This window comes from Microcaecilia unicolor, chromosome 2 (genome assembly GCF_901765095.1).
Source record: "Microcaecilia unicolor chromosome 2, aMicUni1.1, whole genome shotgun sequence".
NCBI classification, from domain to species: Eukaryota; Metazoa; Chordata; class Amphibia; order Gymnophiona; family Siphonopidae; genus Microcaecilia; species Microcaecilia unicolor.
In genome coordinates this window covers 502,587,067-502,604,170 of record NC_044032.1, presented here as the reverse complement: position 1 = coordinate 502,604,170, position 17,104 = coordinate 502,587,067, and the positions used below count along the sequence as shown (strand labels likewise).

At 42.1% G+C, this 17,104-nt stretch overlaps 1 protein-coding gene across 2 annotated transcripts in view; it reads right to left on the bottom strand.

Moving 5' to 3' along the window:
- Positions 1-17,104, bottom strand: part of CRMP1 (collapsin response mediator protein 1) — a 118,764-nt gene that overhangs the window by 64,732 nt on the left and 36,928 nt on the right. For both annotated transcript variants that reach the window (XM_030192594.1, XM_030192593.1), the window contains one exon: positions 11,853-11,941. In XM_030192594.1, coding sequence (XP_030048454.1) covers positions 11,853-11,941 — 89 coding nt within the window. The remainder of the gene's footprint in view (positions 1-11,852; positions 11,942-17,104) is intronic.

Genomic DNA, 17,104 nt, shown 5'->3' with positions numbered 1-17,104 from the left:
CAATTAGCAGCAACATTCCATGCTACCAATCCTGGGGCAAGCAGTTGCTTCCCCATGTCTGTCTCAATAGCAGACTATTGGCTTTTCCTCCAGGAACTTGTCCAAACATTTTTTTAACTCCAGATATGCTAACTGCTGTTACTACATCCTCCGGCAAAGAGTTCCAGAGCTAAATTATTCATGGAGTGAAAAAATATTTCCTCCTATTTGTTTTAAAAGTATTTCCATGTAACTTCCTTGAGTGTCCCCTAGTCTTTGTACTTTTGGAACAAGTAAAAAATCAATTTACTTCTACTCATTCTACACCATTCAGAATTTTGTAGACCTCAATCATATCTCCCCTCATCCGTCTCTTTTCCAAGCTGAATATCCCTAAGCTCTTTAGCCTTTCCATCCCCTTTATCATTTTGGTTGTTTTTCTTTGAACCTTTTCTAATTCCACTATATCTTTTTTGAGATACAGCGACCAGAACTGAATGCAATACTCAAGGTTCAGTTGCACCATGCAGCGATAGAAAGGCATTATATTATTTTTGGTCTTTTCACCATCCCTTTCCTAATAATTTCTGTTTGTTTTTTTTGGCTGCTGCCGCACACTGAGCAGAAGATTTCAGCTCATCTACAACAACACCTACATCTTTTTCTTGAGTGCTGACCCCCAAAGTGGAGCATAGTATCAGCTAACTATGATTCGGATTATTCTTTCCAATGTGCATCACTTTCATTTGTCCACATTAAATTTCATCTGCCATTTTGATGCCCAGTCTTCCAATTTCCTAAGGTCTTCCTGCAATATTTCACAGTCTGCACGTGTTTTAACAACCTTGAATAGTTTTGTATCATCTGCAAATTTAACCACCTCACTCATCGTTCTGATTTCCATATCATTTATAAATATGCTAAATAGCACTGATCCCTGCAGCACTCCACTGTTCACTTTCCTCCATTCAGAGAAATGACCATTTAACCCTACCCTCTGTTTTCTGTCCAATAACCAATTCCTAATCCACACCAGAACCTTGCCTCCTATCCCATGAATCTTTAAGGGCCTCTTTTACAAAGCAGCAGTAAGCACAACATGGGCTTACCGCTCACTAAACAGAAAGTACCGCTGGGCTACCGCAGCAGCCTGGCGGTTCTTCCCACCCCCAGCGCGCTGTCATATCCAGCGATCCAAAAATATTTTATTTTTGTAGCACTGGGAGGGGCATAATCGAACGCAAACGCCTATCTCCATGGGCATCTATGTCCGAAAATGGGTACGTGAAGAGGAGGGACAGACCGTATTTTCGAAAAAAATGGACGTCTTTTTTTTGTTTCGAAAATACGGTTTGTACGGACCAAATGCCATGGATTTGTTCGTTTCTGAGCTTGGCGGGTTTTTTTTTTAAGCGATAATGGAAACTAAAACCGGCCAGCTCAAAAAGTCCTAATCCGAGCCATTTGGTCGTGGGAGGGGCCAGGATTTGTAGTACACTGGCCCCCCTGACATGCCAGGACACCAACTGGGCACCCTAGAGGTCCGTGTGGTGGACTTCAGCAACAACTCCCACATGCATAGCTCCCATACCATGGGTGTTGAGCACCCAACCCCCTCCCCCAAAACCCACTACCCACAAATGTACAACACTACCATAGCTCTTAGGGGTGAAGGGGGCACCTACATGTGGGTACAGTGGGTTTTGGAGGCCTCCCATTTACCAGAACAAGTATTACAGGTAGGGGGGGGGATGGGCCTGGGTCCGCCTGCCTGAAGTGCACTGCGGTACCCATTAAAAGTGCTCCAGGGACCTGCATACACACAGGCCTCTAGGACTTGTTGCTGCTGTAGAACCTTGGCACACCAGTTGACACCTGAAGACTAATATCTCCGAAAACGTCCTTTATTGGAATAAGCATGTTTACTCACAGTTAACTGCAGATCAGAGGTTGTGCCCCACTGGCAAAGAGTCACCCTGGTACTGAGATTAGCAGTAGGACAGAGCTGTCAGAATGCTGTACAATGCCCACTTTCAGTAACGTGGGTAACACATGAAAGGGAGCTAAAACTGGCTTACAAAAATGGCCACTATCTCATGGACTACCAGAAACAAAACAGGGCACACTCTGACCCAGTAAGCATAGGGAAAAGCACCATGGGAGTAGAGCCTACCAACTACCAACATCGTGAGCATTTAACACAAGCTAGTGGAATCATGGAGCCCAATACCCTACACCCACCACAATGCATTGCTGATGTGACTCTGCAGTGCGCATAACAGAAAAGGTGTCACACTCACCCGAGAGCCACATCAGAACCAGGGAAAGGCTGTCAGAGGATAGAACATATTCTGCTGTCATGGAGGTGGGGTACGGCATTTGAGGCTGGCATACAGGCTGGGAAAAAAAGTTTGTAAAGTGGGTTTTTTTTGGTGGGAGGGGGTTAGTGACCACTGGGGGAGTCAGGGGAGGTGATCCCCGATTCTCTCCGGTGGTCATCTGGTCAGTTGGGGCACTTTTTTGGGACTTGGACCTGAAAAAAAAGGGTCCAAATAAAGCAGACCAAATTCTCGTCAAAAACGTCCTTCTTGTTTCTATTATCAGCTAAAGACACCCATCTGTCCTCGGCCGATAACCACGCCCCAGTCCCGCCTTCACCACACCTCCGACATGCCCCCATCCACTTTGTTCGTTCCTGCGACAGAGTGTAGTTGAAGACGACAAAAATCGGCTTTCGATTATACCGATTTGTTCGCCCACGGGAGAAAGACGCCTATCTCCCGATTTGGGTCGAAATATGGGCGTCTTTCTCTTTCAAAAATAAGCTGGTGGGTGTACCCGGCGGTAATCAGGCAGTGCCACGTGCTGCCCAGTTACTGCCAGGTTAGTGCGGTAGCCCTTACCACCACCTCAATGGATGACAGTAAGGGCTCTCCCCCCTCAAATGGCCACATGGCAAGTGCTTTACTTGCCACGTGGCCATTTCTTGACCCTTTTACCAACTGCAGTAAAAGGGGGCCTCAGCACGCAACATGAACACACACCGATGCCAGCACAGGCTCCCTTTTGCCACAGCTTGGTAATGAAAAGTTATGCTAGCCCTTGCTCTCAGTAAAATACAGGCCAATGGCCCAGGCTAAGAGCTAGGCCTTTTGAAATCAAAAAATCACCTCTGATACAAAAGAGAGCTAGCTTGTAAAAATCAGAGATCACTTTTGACACAGTTACATTTCACTGTAGCAAGTGCTGAGCTGGCAAGGGGGGGGGGGGGCTTTTGCTCTGGGACTGGCACCTGTAAGACATCATGAGCAAGAGTTGCTATGGTTATGTAGAGATAGTACTGGGTCAGCTGCACCCCGGGTGAGAACATCCAAAGGGGGGGCTAGAGGAAGGTTTGGGAACATGTGAAGTCATTCTGATAAACTGATAAGAACCAAGAGCCCTGGTGAGACAGACTGGGGTCCATTGGAATCAATGAGGTCAAAACTGTATATAAGCAGCAGTCTGAGGGGTATTAGATCAGAAGAAGAACAGAGAAGGAAGACTCCAGAAGGCTAGAGAGAGAGGACGTGCCATGATGTGCTGCTCCATTATGTGAATGCTTGACTTGCCTGTACTACCATTGGTAAGATTGTAATAAACTATCTTATTATATCTACTGAATACTGGATTCCTTTCTAATTACAGACCTAGCTACAGCTTAGTCTGTGCTGAACTGCCATGAGCAGATACAGGGTTGGGGTAATTAAGTATCTAGAGGGGATTTGCAATTCTGTCCAGGATAGCAAAAAGCCCCTGGCTTCCACTGCCCAAACAGGTGAGGCCGATCTAATCATTACAGTAAAGGGGCCCTATTTTTCTCATGAGTCTATCATGATGAACTTTATCAAAAGCTTTCTGAAAATCTAGATAAACTACATCAAACAGCTCACCTTTATCCACATGTTTATTCATGCCTTCAAAGAAATGAAGCAAATTGGTGAGGCAAGACTTCACTTGGCTGAACCCATGCTGACTCTGTCCCATTAAACTATGTTTATGTGTTCTGTAATTTTATTCTTTATATAGTTTCCACTATTTTGCTTGGCACCAACATCAGGCTTACTGGTCTGTAATTTCCCAGATCACCCCTAGAACCCTTTTTAAAAATCGGCGTCAGAAATCTTCAGGTACTATGGACAATTTCAATGACAGGTTACATATTACTAACAGCAGATCAGCAATTTCATGCTTGAGTTCTTTCAGTACCCTTGGATATATGCCATCCGGTCCAGGTCCAAGGGTTCTTTAAATTGTCAATTTGGCTCACTACATCTTCCAGGTTCACTGAGATTTCTTTCTGTTTTTCCGCATCATCACCCTTGAAAACCATTTCCAGTACAGGCAGATCTTTTATATCTTCTTCCATAAAGACAGAAGCAAAGAATTCATTCAGTTTTTCCACTATGGCCTTGTCCTCTCTGAGCGCCCCATTGCTCCTTCATGATCTAACAGTCCCATGGATTCCCTCGTAGGCTTTCTGCTTCTGATGAACCTGAAAAAGTTGTTACTGTGAGATTTAGCCTCTGCGGCAAGTTTCTTTTCATATTCTCTTTTAGCCTTCTTAATTAATGCTTTGTATCTGACATGACAGTGTTTATGTTGCTTCTTATTTTCTTCATTTGGATGCTTTTTCCATTCTATGAAGGACAATCTTCTGGCTGTAATAGCCTCTTTTACTTCACCTTTTAACCTATGTCCCCACCTATCCAGTCTTGACCAATTTCTCATACTTTCCCAAGCCATTGTCTCTCCCTCTTTATCCATATCTCCCCATCTCTCTCTGTCACTCTTGCGCTCCCCCTCCCCTCTCATCCTGTCTTGCCTAATTTCTCTTTCCCCCCAGACCATAGTCTCTGTCTCTCCCCCATTTTATCTCTCTCTGTCACTCTCTCTCTCCCTCCCCACCCATCCAATCTTGTCTAATTTCTCTCTCTCTCTCTCTCTCTCTCTCTCTCTCTCTCTCTCTCTCTCTCTCCCATCCACTGCAGGGATCTGTACTGGCACCAGTGCAATTTAAAATGCTTATAAATGATCTAGAAATGGGAATGACGAGTGAGGTAATTAAATTTGCAGATGTGAAAAATTGCAGAAAGACCTTAGGAAATTGGAAGACTGATGAAGTTTAATGTAGAAAAATGCAAAGTGATGCACATTGGGAAAAATAATCTACATCATAATTACCTGATCTTAGGTTCCACCATAGGAGCCAGCACCTAAGTAAAAGATCTCATTTTCATCATGCATAATATGCTAAAATCTTTTGCCCAGTTTTCAGCGGCAGCCAAAAAAAGCAAACAGAATGCTAGGAATTAATAGAAAAAGGATAGAAAATAAGACAAAGAATACTATAATGCCTCAGTATCGTTCCATGGTGTGACCTCACTTGAATATTGTGTTCAACACTGGTCACCGTATCTCAAAATATATATAGCATAATTAGAAAAGGTTCAAAGAAGGGTGACCAAAATGATAAAGGGGATGGAACTCCTCTCATACGAGGAAAGGCTTAAGAGTGTAGGGCTCTTCAGCATGTAAAAGAGAGGGCTGAGGGAGATGTGAAAAAGGTCTACAAAATCCTGAGAGGTATAGAACAGGTAAGCATGAATCAATTGTTTATTCTTTCAAAAAGACTAGGGGTCACTCAGTGAAGCTACATGATAATAATTAAGCTTTGGAACTTGTCACCAGAAAATGTGGTAATAGTGGTTAGCGTATCTGGGTTTAAAAAAGGTTTAGACAAGTTCCTGGAGATACCCTAGTCTGCTATTGAGATAGAAATGGGGAAAGCTTCTGCAATCCCTGGGATTTTCCACTGTTGGAAGCAGGATACTGGGCTAGATGGACCATCGGTCTGCCCCAGTATGGCTATTCTTATGTTTTTTTGTTACATTTGTACCATTCGCTTTCCCACTCATGGCAGGCTCAATGCGGCTTACATATACAGGTACTTACTTATACCTGGGGCAATGGAGGGTTAAGTGACTTGCCCAGAGTCACAAGGAGCTGCCTGTGCCTGAAGTGGGAATTGAACTCAGTTCCCCAGGACCAGAGTCCACCACCCTAACCACTAGGCCACTCCTCCACTCCACTATGTTCTTGTGGACTTAAGGGATGCTTACACCCATATACAGATATGTCCTAGTCACAGGAAGTATCTCAGATTTCAAGTGGAGAATGATCATTTCCAGTATTGCGTCTTCCCTTTTGGCCTCATGTTTGCTTGCTGGATCTTTTCCAAGTGCCTTGCTGTAGTCACTGTGTATCTATGCAACCTGGAAGTATACATCTTTCCCTACCAGCATGATTGGCTAGTCAAGAGCACATTCTATAATGAAACTCAGGAATCAATGCAGAGATTCATTCAGATGTTAGAGCTTCTAGGATTGACCATAAACTGTCCAAAGTCCCACTTCATTCCCGCACAACTGTTGGAATTCATTAACTTAGTAACATAGAAGATGACGGCAGATAGAGACCTGTATGGTCCATCCAGTCTGCCCAACAAGATAAATTCATAGTACAAGGAATGATGTGATGCTACATATGTATACTTGATCTTGATTTGTCCTTGCCATTTTGGAGCACAGACTGTAGACGTCTGCCAGGCAATAGTCTTGTTCTCCAGTTACTGAAACTGAATCTGTCCAGCCATGATCAGGGCACAGACCATAGAAGTCTGCCCAGCACTGGCTTTGATTCCCAATTACTGGTGCTGCCATCTAATCACCGCTAAGCTTGTTTGGTTTCATGATTTCTATACAGAATTCCTTTGTGTCTATCCCAAGCATTTTGTGAATTTCATTACCATTTTTTATCTCCACCGCCTCCTACAGGAGGACATTCAAGGCATCTACCACCCTCTTCATGAGAAAGTACTTCCTGATATTATTCCTGAGTCAGCCTTCCTGCAACCTCAATTCATATCCTCTGGTTCTACTTCCTTCCTGTCTTTGGAAAGAATTGTTTGTAAATTACAGAGCAGATTACACTTAGAAAATTTCACATAGGGTATGTACCTAACAAGAGATATGTAAAGTACTCGCTCCTGCATCAGGTACTGCCTGAACCGGCTCACCCCCAGTGCCTACTGTCAGATGCAACAAATTCATATCATTCTCCTGGAGCTATGAGATATTTGGAACACTCTAAAGGCTGTCAGATATCAATGAATGCACCAAATTATCCTCATCCATACAATCAGCTTATGATGTAAGAACATATGAATAGCCATACTGGGCCAGACCAATGGTCCATCTAGCCCAGTATCCTTCTTCCAACAGTGGCCAATCCAGGTCACAAGTACCTGGCAGAAACTCAGTTAGTAACAACATTCCATGCTACCAATCCCGAGCTACACAGTGGCTTCCCCCATGTCCATCTAAATAACAGACTATGGACTTCTTCTTCAGAAACTTGTCCAAACCTTTTTTAAACCCAGATACACAAATCAGTGTTACCACATCCTCTGGCAATGAGTTCTAGAACTTAACTATTCTTTGAGTGAAAAACTATTTCCTCTTATTTGATTTAAAAGCATTTCCAAGTAATTTCGTCGAGTATCCCCTGGTCTTTGTACTATTTGAAAGAGTGAAAAATTGATTCACTTTTACCCATTCTACAGCACTCAGGATTTTATAGACCTCAATCATATCCCCTCCTCAGCCACCTCTTTTCTAAGCTGAAGAGCACTAACCTCTTTAGCCTTTCCTCATATGGGAGGAATTCCATTCCCTTTATCATTTTGGTTGCTCTTGTTTGGTCCTTTTCTAATTCTGTTACATCTTTTTTGAGATATGGTGACCATAATTGAACAATACTCAAGGTGAGGTCACACCATAGAGCAATACAGAGGCATTATAATATTTTTGCTCTTATTTTGCATCCCGTTCCTAATAATTCAGAGCATGCTTGCTTTTTTGGCCTCCACCACACACTGGGCATAACATTTCAGTACATTGTCTACAATGACACCTAGATCTTTTTCTTGAGTGCTGTTTCCTAAGATGGACCCTACCATCAGGTAACTATGATTCAGATTATTCTTCCCAATGTGCTTCACTTTGCATTTGTTCACATTAAATTTCAACTGGAATTTGGATGCCCAGTCTCCCAGTTTCCTAAGATCTTCCTGCAAATTTTCATAATCTGCATGTGTTTTGTGTCATTTGCAAATTTAATCATCTTAATAGTTCCAATTTCCAGATCATTTATAAATATGTTAAATAGCACTGGTCCCAGTACAGATCCCTGTGACAGTCCACTATTCACCCTCCTACAATGAGAAAATGGCCATTTAACCTTACACTCTGTTTTCTTTCCAATAACCAATTCCTAATCCTCAGAAGGACATTGCTACCTATCCCATGACTCTTTAATTTTCTCAGGAATCTCTCAAGAGGAACTTTATCAAAAGCTTTCTGAAAATCTAGATACACTACATCAACTGGCTCACCATTATTCACGCCTTCAAAGAAATGAAGCAAATTTGTGAGGCAAGACTTCCCTTGGCTGAACCCATGCTGACTCTATCCCATTAATCCTTGTTTGTCTACATGTTCCATAATGTTATTCTTTATATAGTTTCCACTATTTGTCTGGCACTGAAATAAGGCTTACTGATCTATAATTTCCCGGATCACCCTTGGAACCCTTGTTAAAAATCGGAATTATATTGGCCACCCTCTACTCCTCAGGTACTATGGACGATTTTAATGACAGGTTACAGATCACTAACAGCAGATTAGTAATTTCATGTTTGAGTTCTTTCAAAACCCTGGGGTGTATACCATCTGGTCCAGGTGATTTATCACTCTTTAACTTGTCGATTTGGCTCAGTATGTCTTCCAGGTTCACCGAGATTTCTTTTAGTTCCTCCGATTGTCACACTTGAAAACCATCTCTGGTACATGTCGATCTCTTACATCATCTTCTGTAAAAACCGAAGCAAAGCATTCAATCTTTCTGCTATAGACTTGTCCTCACTGAGTTCACCTTTTGCTCCTTCATGATCTAACAGTTCCACAAATTTCCTCTCAGGCCTTCTGCTTCTGATGTACCTGAAAAAGGTGTTACTATGAGTTTTTGTCTCCACAGCAAGTTTTTCTTCATATTCTCCTTTAGTCTTTCCTATCAATGTCAACAAGCATGGAGACATAGGATCTTGTGTCAGGAGGTGGTCAGGATGTGGTATTGAGCTTCCAACTATGGCATGGCACTCAGAGTCACCATGCCATGGTTGGAAGCTCAATGCCACCATTGGAGCCCTGCTAGACATGGTTCAAATGTGGTCCTTGCTTTGGGAGGGGGGCAGAGCAAAGGCATTGATCACTAATGGTGTACAAATCTGCCAGAGGCAGCAGGTCACAGCTCAGCAGATTTTGAGGTTGTTGAGCCACATGGCCTCTACAGTGCATGTCATGCCATTGGCATGTCTTCATTTGAGAGAGGCTCAGTGGACCCTAACTTCCTAGTGGTGTCAGGCCTTAGGAAACCTAGTGGACATAATTTCTTTCATTCCTATTCTTATGATGGACAGTTTGGATCAATCTGGTCATGGGACTTCCATCCCAAGTTTCTCCCTCGCACAACACACTGACAATAGATGCATCCAACCTGGCTTGAGGTGCTCTATTAGACAGGTTTCACACCAAGGGTCACTGGTTCATTCAGGTGCAACAACTTCAGGTCAATCTCCTGGAGCTATGAGCCATCTGGGCAATTCTAAGGGCTTTCAGAGATCGATGAATGCACCGAATTATCCTCATCCATATGGACAATCAGGTTGTGATATACTGTGTCAACAAGCAGGGAGGCACGATATCTTGTGTTGGGAGGTGGTCAGGATGTACCATTGAGCTTCCAACCATGGCACAGTGCTCAGAGTCACGTACCTGACAGGGAAAGACAACAGCCTAGTTGATAGACTGAGCAGGGTGGTGCAACTACACAAGTGGTCTCTGAGCATGGGTATTGCTCAACAAATCTTCTGAGAGGGGGACACCCCCCTCTTTGACACTCACCTCAACAACAAAGTCCCTCTGTTCTGTTCCAGGCTGCAATCACATGGCAGGCTAGCATTAGATGCCTTCCTTACTGTTTGCCTACTCAATACAGTTACGATTATTGGTTCTTTGTTCTCCATGTGTGAAAAGTGTCTGTTTTGTACAATTTTTTATTCATTATTCACTGTTATTATTACTCCATTTGAAATACTTTACCTGTTCCAGTGCATCTTGAATCCTTCTATATTGTATTTAGGAGGAAACTGAAAACATTCCTGTTTGATGATTACAATTTTATTGTTGTAATTGTTATTCTTCTTTATTGTATACTGTTGTTGACTTGTTGTAAACTGTAGTGAACCCTTTTTAGGGGATCTAATCTAAGGCTTTTATAGACCTCATAATCTTGGAAGAGGTTTTCAGTGGCATACAATTAGTAGAACCAATGCATTCATTGAGAATTAAAATTTAAAAGATAGGGACAATAAAGACATTCAGTAATAATCTTTTATTAGGTATTTTAGAAAAGATAGGTTTTTAGATGTTTTTGAAATAAAGCATAAGAAGACAAAGATCTCATTTGGAATGCTTCAACTCTGCATAGTAAAATTGCCTGAAAGAGAATGAACTGCCCCATGCTCTTTTAAAGCAAAGAACCTTTTAAATATGGAAACAGTAATAAACTATGATCATGTAATCGTGATGGTCTATTGGCTTTCAGAGATCGATGAATGCACCAGGGCTGGCTCAAGAGATAGTGGCACCCTGAGCTAAGTTGCTTTGATGGCGCCCCCCTCCCCCTCACCCATCCCATCCCATCCCATCACATTGCTTCTAGCACTCCCTCCCTCCCTGTGGGTTCAGCATCTCTTCCTCCATTTTGCTGGCATTTCTCCCCTCCCCAGTCCAGTCTCTCTTTCCCCCTCCTCTGTCCCCCTCCCTGTGGGTCCAGCACTACTCCCTTACCTCTCTTTCTCCCCCTGTAAAGTTTATGTCATTCACCAGCAGCAGCAGCAGCAGTACAACAGGCTGCCTTCAGCCAGCCCCTGGGTCTTTCCACTGCTGCATCCCACCTCAGGAAATTCCATCACAGGAGGCAGGAGAGAAGTGAGAGAGCAGTGCCAGACCTGCGGGGGGGGGGGGGGGGGGGGAGTAGGGGGGAAGGGAAGAGAAAGGTAGAGACTGGATGGGGGCAGGGAGAGGAAAATAAAAATCTTAATCTATGGACCAGGTGAGCTCAGAGGCTAGGTATTTTGGTGCCCTTAATCTTCATTGCCCTGGGCTAACGCCTCACCTGATACAATGGTTAAGCCGGCCCTGACTAATAGATTGTAAAATTCTAATTAATTTCACCAAGTGTATTGAGGCTTGGCTAAAAATAATTTGAAATATCAAACAAGTCATTTTAAACAGTACATACGCATGGAGATCCATAGGCAGCCAAGGGAAAGCATACAGTCCAACTGTGAAGCTAAGAAGTGATTTTGCTGTCTCAGATACCCCATATTGTCTAAGGATTGCCCACGGATTCTACAGTGTTTAAACTATCAGCCCTGTATATATAAATGTGCCACTAGAATGCATTTAGTAACACTCTACCAGGGCACAGTCATTGGAACACAAGATCCAGCTGCTATACAGAGGTGGAAATGGATTCTGCATGAGCTTCACGTACGTGGTAAACCTCATGTTCTGTTCTTTTCTCTGTGTTGTGCTATTCTGCTATCATTGGATGTATATAACTATAAGGACAGCATTGTAAATCATTCAAGGAGATTGCATCAAAATTTTACAAGCAGCGTAGTGGATTAGTACTGGTTTAAAACCTACTTTATAAGTCCATCTTCTAGGTACATATCTGCATAGAAAGAATGGTCATCATTAACGATTCTTCCACCTTTAATGAATAATCGGTCGTTCTGGAGAAAAAGAAGGAAATGGTTGTGAGTTAAACAAAATACTTGTAATATATATATAACATTGTACCAAACAATTTTAGGACTATTACTGTTCTAGACCCTCACTTGGATAGTGTAAGTACCTATGACAGTAGGCCGTATTAAGCCATGCTAACAGATCTCGTGAGCTGAAAGCAAGGATATCAAATTATATGACAAGGGTAACTGTCTGAATGTCCGCTGCTACAGGCACTACTGCTGTGATAAAATGTAGTCTAAAAACTTAAAAGCCATTTTCTTTTGATTCCCTGATAAAAATGAACTATAGGTATGCTAAAACAGGAATTGGGGGAGGAGGTGGGTCATAGGACTATGCCCCCTTAGCCACACTTTTAAAAGTGAGAGAACCAAGCCACCCTATTATTTTCCAATTACTTCTACTGTTGAAAAGGCTTTTCAATTTTGGGGTATTTGCCTTCAATTAATTAGGGCGTGGCTTACAGCAAATAGACTTAAGTTGAATTTGGCTAAATCTCAAATTCCGTTTCTATCTGGTAAGGTAACTTCTTCTGTAATGCCTGAGTTTTTTCTGCTTGATGATTAAAAAAAATCAAATGTTAATTACTTGAAATACTCAGGGGTTTGGATTGATTCTGTACTTTCTATGAATGAACAATTGAAATCTACTGTTCAAAAAGGTCCATACTGCATAGCCATCCAAATCCCAATTTTAAAAAGCCAGAATATGGACTTCTAAAGCTGCAGTACTTCTATATGGCAAGGGAGAGTGGTCTGGGCATGTTTTGGGTGGGTCTAATGAGGGGCCAAAATATGGAGGATGTCTAATTCCAATTGCAGGTTACAGAAAGGTGCTCTGATTGAGCAGTTCTCCTCTGGAAGGAGTAAGAGAAGACTCAGAAGGTATTTTTCTATCCCTAGGGGGCTAATCTAATCTAATTTAATCTGCGTATGTCTAGTAGCACTATAGAAATGATAAGTAGTAGTAGTACTACTCCCCCAGTGGTATCCAGTGCAGTTTAAATCATACAATCACACGGATCATGGGTAGGAAAGCAGGTTATCAGAAGATACTTACATTAAAAGACCGCCAAGGATTACTAGCAAATAAAGATAGTGAAATCTCGGGAATCTTTAAAGAGTTCTTTTCTAAATTATATAAACCACAGGAAGATCTGGTCACACCTAGTGCGGCTTATTTGGCTAGTGTTGAGTTACCCAAAGTGGATGATGAGGAACTGAGGGTGCTGAATGCAGATATCACTATAGATGAAGTGATGTGGGTAATTAAACAAAGCCCCTTAGGGAAGGCACCAGGTCCTGATGGACTGAGGAATGAGTTCTACAAGTTATTGCAGACAGAAATTGGCCCAGTATTGACCGAGGTCTTTAACATATCAGTCCAACGAGAATTACTGCCGCTACATATGAATCAGGCCCATATAACGGTATTGTTGAAGCCGGGTAAATTGGCGCAATGCCCAGAATCTTACAGGCCCATTTCACTATTAAATTCGGAGGCAAAATTTTTGGCCAAATTGCTAGCTAATAGGCTGGCTAGATACCTTCCCTCCTTAGTAGAACACCCACAAGTGGGATTTGTAAGGGGCAGGAAAATAGCAAAGAATATGAGGAGGATAATCTTAGCGTTGGAAAAAACACGACGGGAAGGGTTACCAACAATGTTAATTAGTTTTGATGCCGAAAAGGCATTTGATAGGGTGGATTGGGGATTTCTCTTTGAAACACTCAAAGCATATGGTATAGGCGGATTCTTCCTGCAAGCAGTTAAAACTTTGTATACTGATCCTAAAGCGAGAATCCTGGTAAATGGTATAGTCTCGGATTGGTTCCCTATAGGTCGAGGAACGCGCCAGGGATGCCCTCTATCACCACTTCTCTTTGTCTTAACACTTGATCCACTGATAAGAGAGATAAGCAACAATATTGATATAACGGGAGTCCATATCCAGGATAGGGAATTTAAAATAGCAGCATTTGCGGACGACCTATTAGTCCTGTTGACGAACCCCATGACTTCTTTGAGACACCTTATGGAAAGCATAAAGGAATACGGGGATTATTCTGGATTTCATTTAAACTTGATGAAATCGGAGGCATTGGCGAGTCAGGAGATAAGGAGGGAAGCCTGGGTACAGTTCCCGTTACGGTGGGCGACAGGATCATTTAGATACCTAGGTATTCAATTAACATTGGATCCTATGCAGCTCTATGCTGCTAATATTCCCAAGTTATTGCGAGATACGAGGGAGCAATTGGCCAAGTGGAACTCCCTACCATTGTCACTTTGCGGTAGGATTCATTTATATAGAATGCTGGTGTTTCCAAAATGGTTATATATATTGCAAGTACTGCCCTTATGGTTATGGAAAAAAGATTTGAGGGCGCACCAGAGGCAGGTAGCTAGATTTTGTTGGGCAGGGAAGAAGGCAAAGCTTAATGGGAATACCTTAGGGGGACTCAAGGGAGCGGAGGGTTAGGTATGCCAGACATGCGACTATATAATCAAGCGTGTCTCCTAAGACATTTAAGAGACTGGATCTTAGGAACGAGTACGTACACAGATTTACAGTTAGAAAATAAGTATTTTAGTCCTTGGCACCTTAATTAATTAATACACGCAAAAACTGGAAATCTCCCTCAACAGGTTAAACACAGTCTACTGCTACAGCCTTTAAGACATTTATGGAAAGTGATAACCAAACTTTGGGGGCATAGCGCAGAGAGTAGTGTGATGTTGCCCATTGTTGGTAATGGGGAGTTCTCACCGGGGCGGGAAAGTAAAATTTTCAGAGATTTGGGGAAGCGGGGAGTGATATTGTTGGGGAATTTTTTATTAAAAGACGGGACAATAATGCCTTATTCTGAGTTTGAGAAACACTACTCGGGAGGATTGTTAGCAAAATTAGCTTATTATCAACTTTCTCACTATGTGCGTAGTCTCCCCACTGTAAGCCTCTTGCCAGGATTTGAAAAGGAAATCCAGGACTTCCTGACTGGGGACGCAGCAGGACAGATATCAGTGTCCTGGTTTCATAAAGTACTGGAGGGGAAACAACCCAAAAGAGATGTTAAGTTGGTTGCTGAAAGATGGAGTCAGGAGGTGGGAAGTCGAATAGCAGAAGGGAAGATACTAGCAGCGCTTCAGGGAGGTGCGAGGGTGGTGAACAGTGCCGAATTGCAGGAATGTCATTTTCGAACTGTACACAGGGCATATTTCTCGGTGAAGCAGGCTTGGTACGCAGGGGCGGTGGAAACAAGTAAGTGTCCTAAATGTGCGACAGTGGGTGCCTCATTTTACCATGGCATGTGGCAATGTGGAGAGATACAAGGGTTTTGGTCAGCTCTCTCCCGATTTATAAGCTGGGTTCTGGGGCATCAAGTGGTCCTGTCCTTTGAAGGGATGATACTGAGTTCTATGATGGTATGGAATAAGGGAACGCTTGAAGAAAAGATATTTCTTAGTAAGCTCTGTATTTTGGGGAAAAAATGCATCTTAAACTGTTGGACTGTAGATAAAGGTCCCTCGTTTTGGTATTGGAGAAATAAGGTGCACGAGCTCATGTTATGGGAAATGCAAGATGCCCGCAACACGCCAAAGAGGCGGCTGCGATTTATAAAAATTTGGAAGGCGTATATAAATAAAATATCCCCACGAGCAAGGAGTCAAGTCCTGAATACTTTAGGGTAGCTGGAATGCTTGAACGAGAGTGGAAAGAGCGTGAAGTTAATTGTTAAGTCAGACATCATTGCTAAGTGGTAGAGTGCATGAGAAGGGAGGGGGGAAGGGGAAGATCAATAAAAAGCCTCTGAGATTTTGATGATACAGTTATGTTAATGAAGGTCTTAATGTTAGATGCAATGTGTTAAGAATGTTCTAGATGCATAGAACCTATGAACTTCAGTAACCATACTGGGATGGAGGGGAAGGGGGGAAGAGCAGAGAGTCTGAGGGAGGGGGGAGGGGAGTAGTTGGGATGGGACTGTTATAGTGGGTAAAGAACAGTGATAATATTAAAGAGTTATGTTCTAACGTGTTACTTTGGAAGGGACTTGTGTTTGTTTTGCATCGTGAATATGTGTGAATATTTAGAACAAAATGTATGAAGATGAACAGATAAGGATGGGGATATGTAGGGTATAAAATGATGACTGTCTATACGAGTTAAACTCTACTAATGTATGAGGTGAGATAGAGAGGGAAGTATGGTTACTGTTGAGAATTTGTTTGTATTGATTTATCATCAATAAAAACTGTTATTATTAAAGCAGAGGGGAGGAGGGAGGGTTAGGGGGGGATGGGAGAAAAGGTCAAAAAGATTGATGATGGACTTTATTATTGTATTTCTATTTTGAAAGTTTGATGATGGTTTTTATGGTTAAACCAGATATTGGATGTGGTTAATTTTGTCTTCATCAATAAAAATGTTGAAATATAAATCATACAATCAAACAATCATGTACAATCTAAAATTAAATTAAGAAAAAAAATTTACAGACCAATCATCTTTATAGAAACAAAAAAGTCTTAATTTTTTAATGAAATGATGAATAATTATTATCAATTCTGATAGCAGTAGGAAGCGAGTTCCAATATGGAATCACAAAGCTAGAAAAGATGGACTTAGCTATTTTAGAAAACCGAACCCCTTTAGAGATATGTACCATAATATAAGCATAGTATATAATCATAAAGAAAATCTACCCATAGGGGAGCAAACTAGTCAGTAACTAGAAGAGTAGCCATGAATGGCCCAAAAAACTAGACAGACTTGAATAAAATTCTTTGCTGCACTGGGATAGGATGAAATATTATCATATTTCCTCAGGTTAAAAATCAATCTGATAGAAGTATTAAAAAAAATAAAATAAATTAAACAAAATTACAAACTGCTATTGTGGGATTTGAATCTGTGACCTCTGGCTCTCTGCTCTCTGAGTCTTAGCTCATTGGTATTGGAGACAGCAGATGTGGTCCCTCTTCACAAAAGCAGGAACATGGATGAAGTGGGAAACTACAGGCCAGTAAGCCTCACATTGGTGGTAGGAAAAATAATGAAGCTGCTGCTGAAGGAAAAGATAGCTAACTGTTTAGAATCCAGTGGATTGCAGGATCCGAGGCAACATGGTTTTACAGGGTGACCA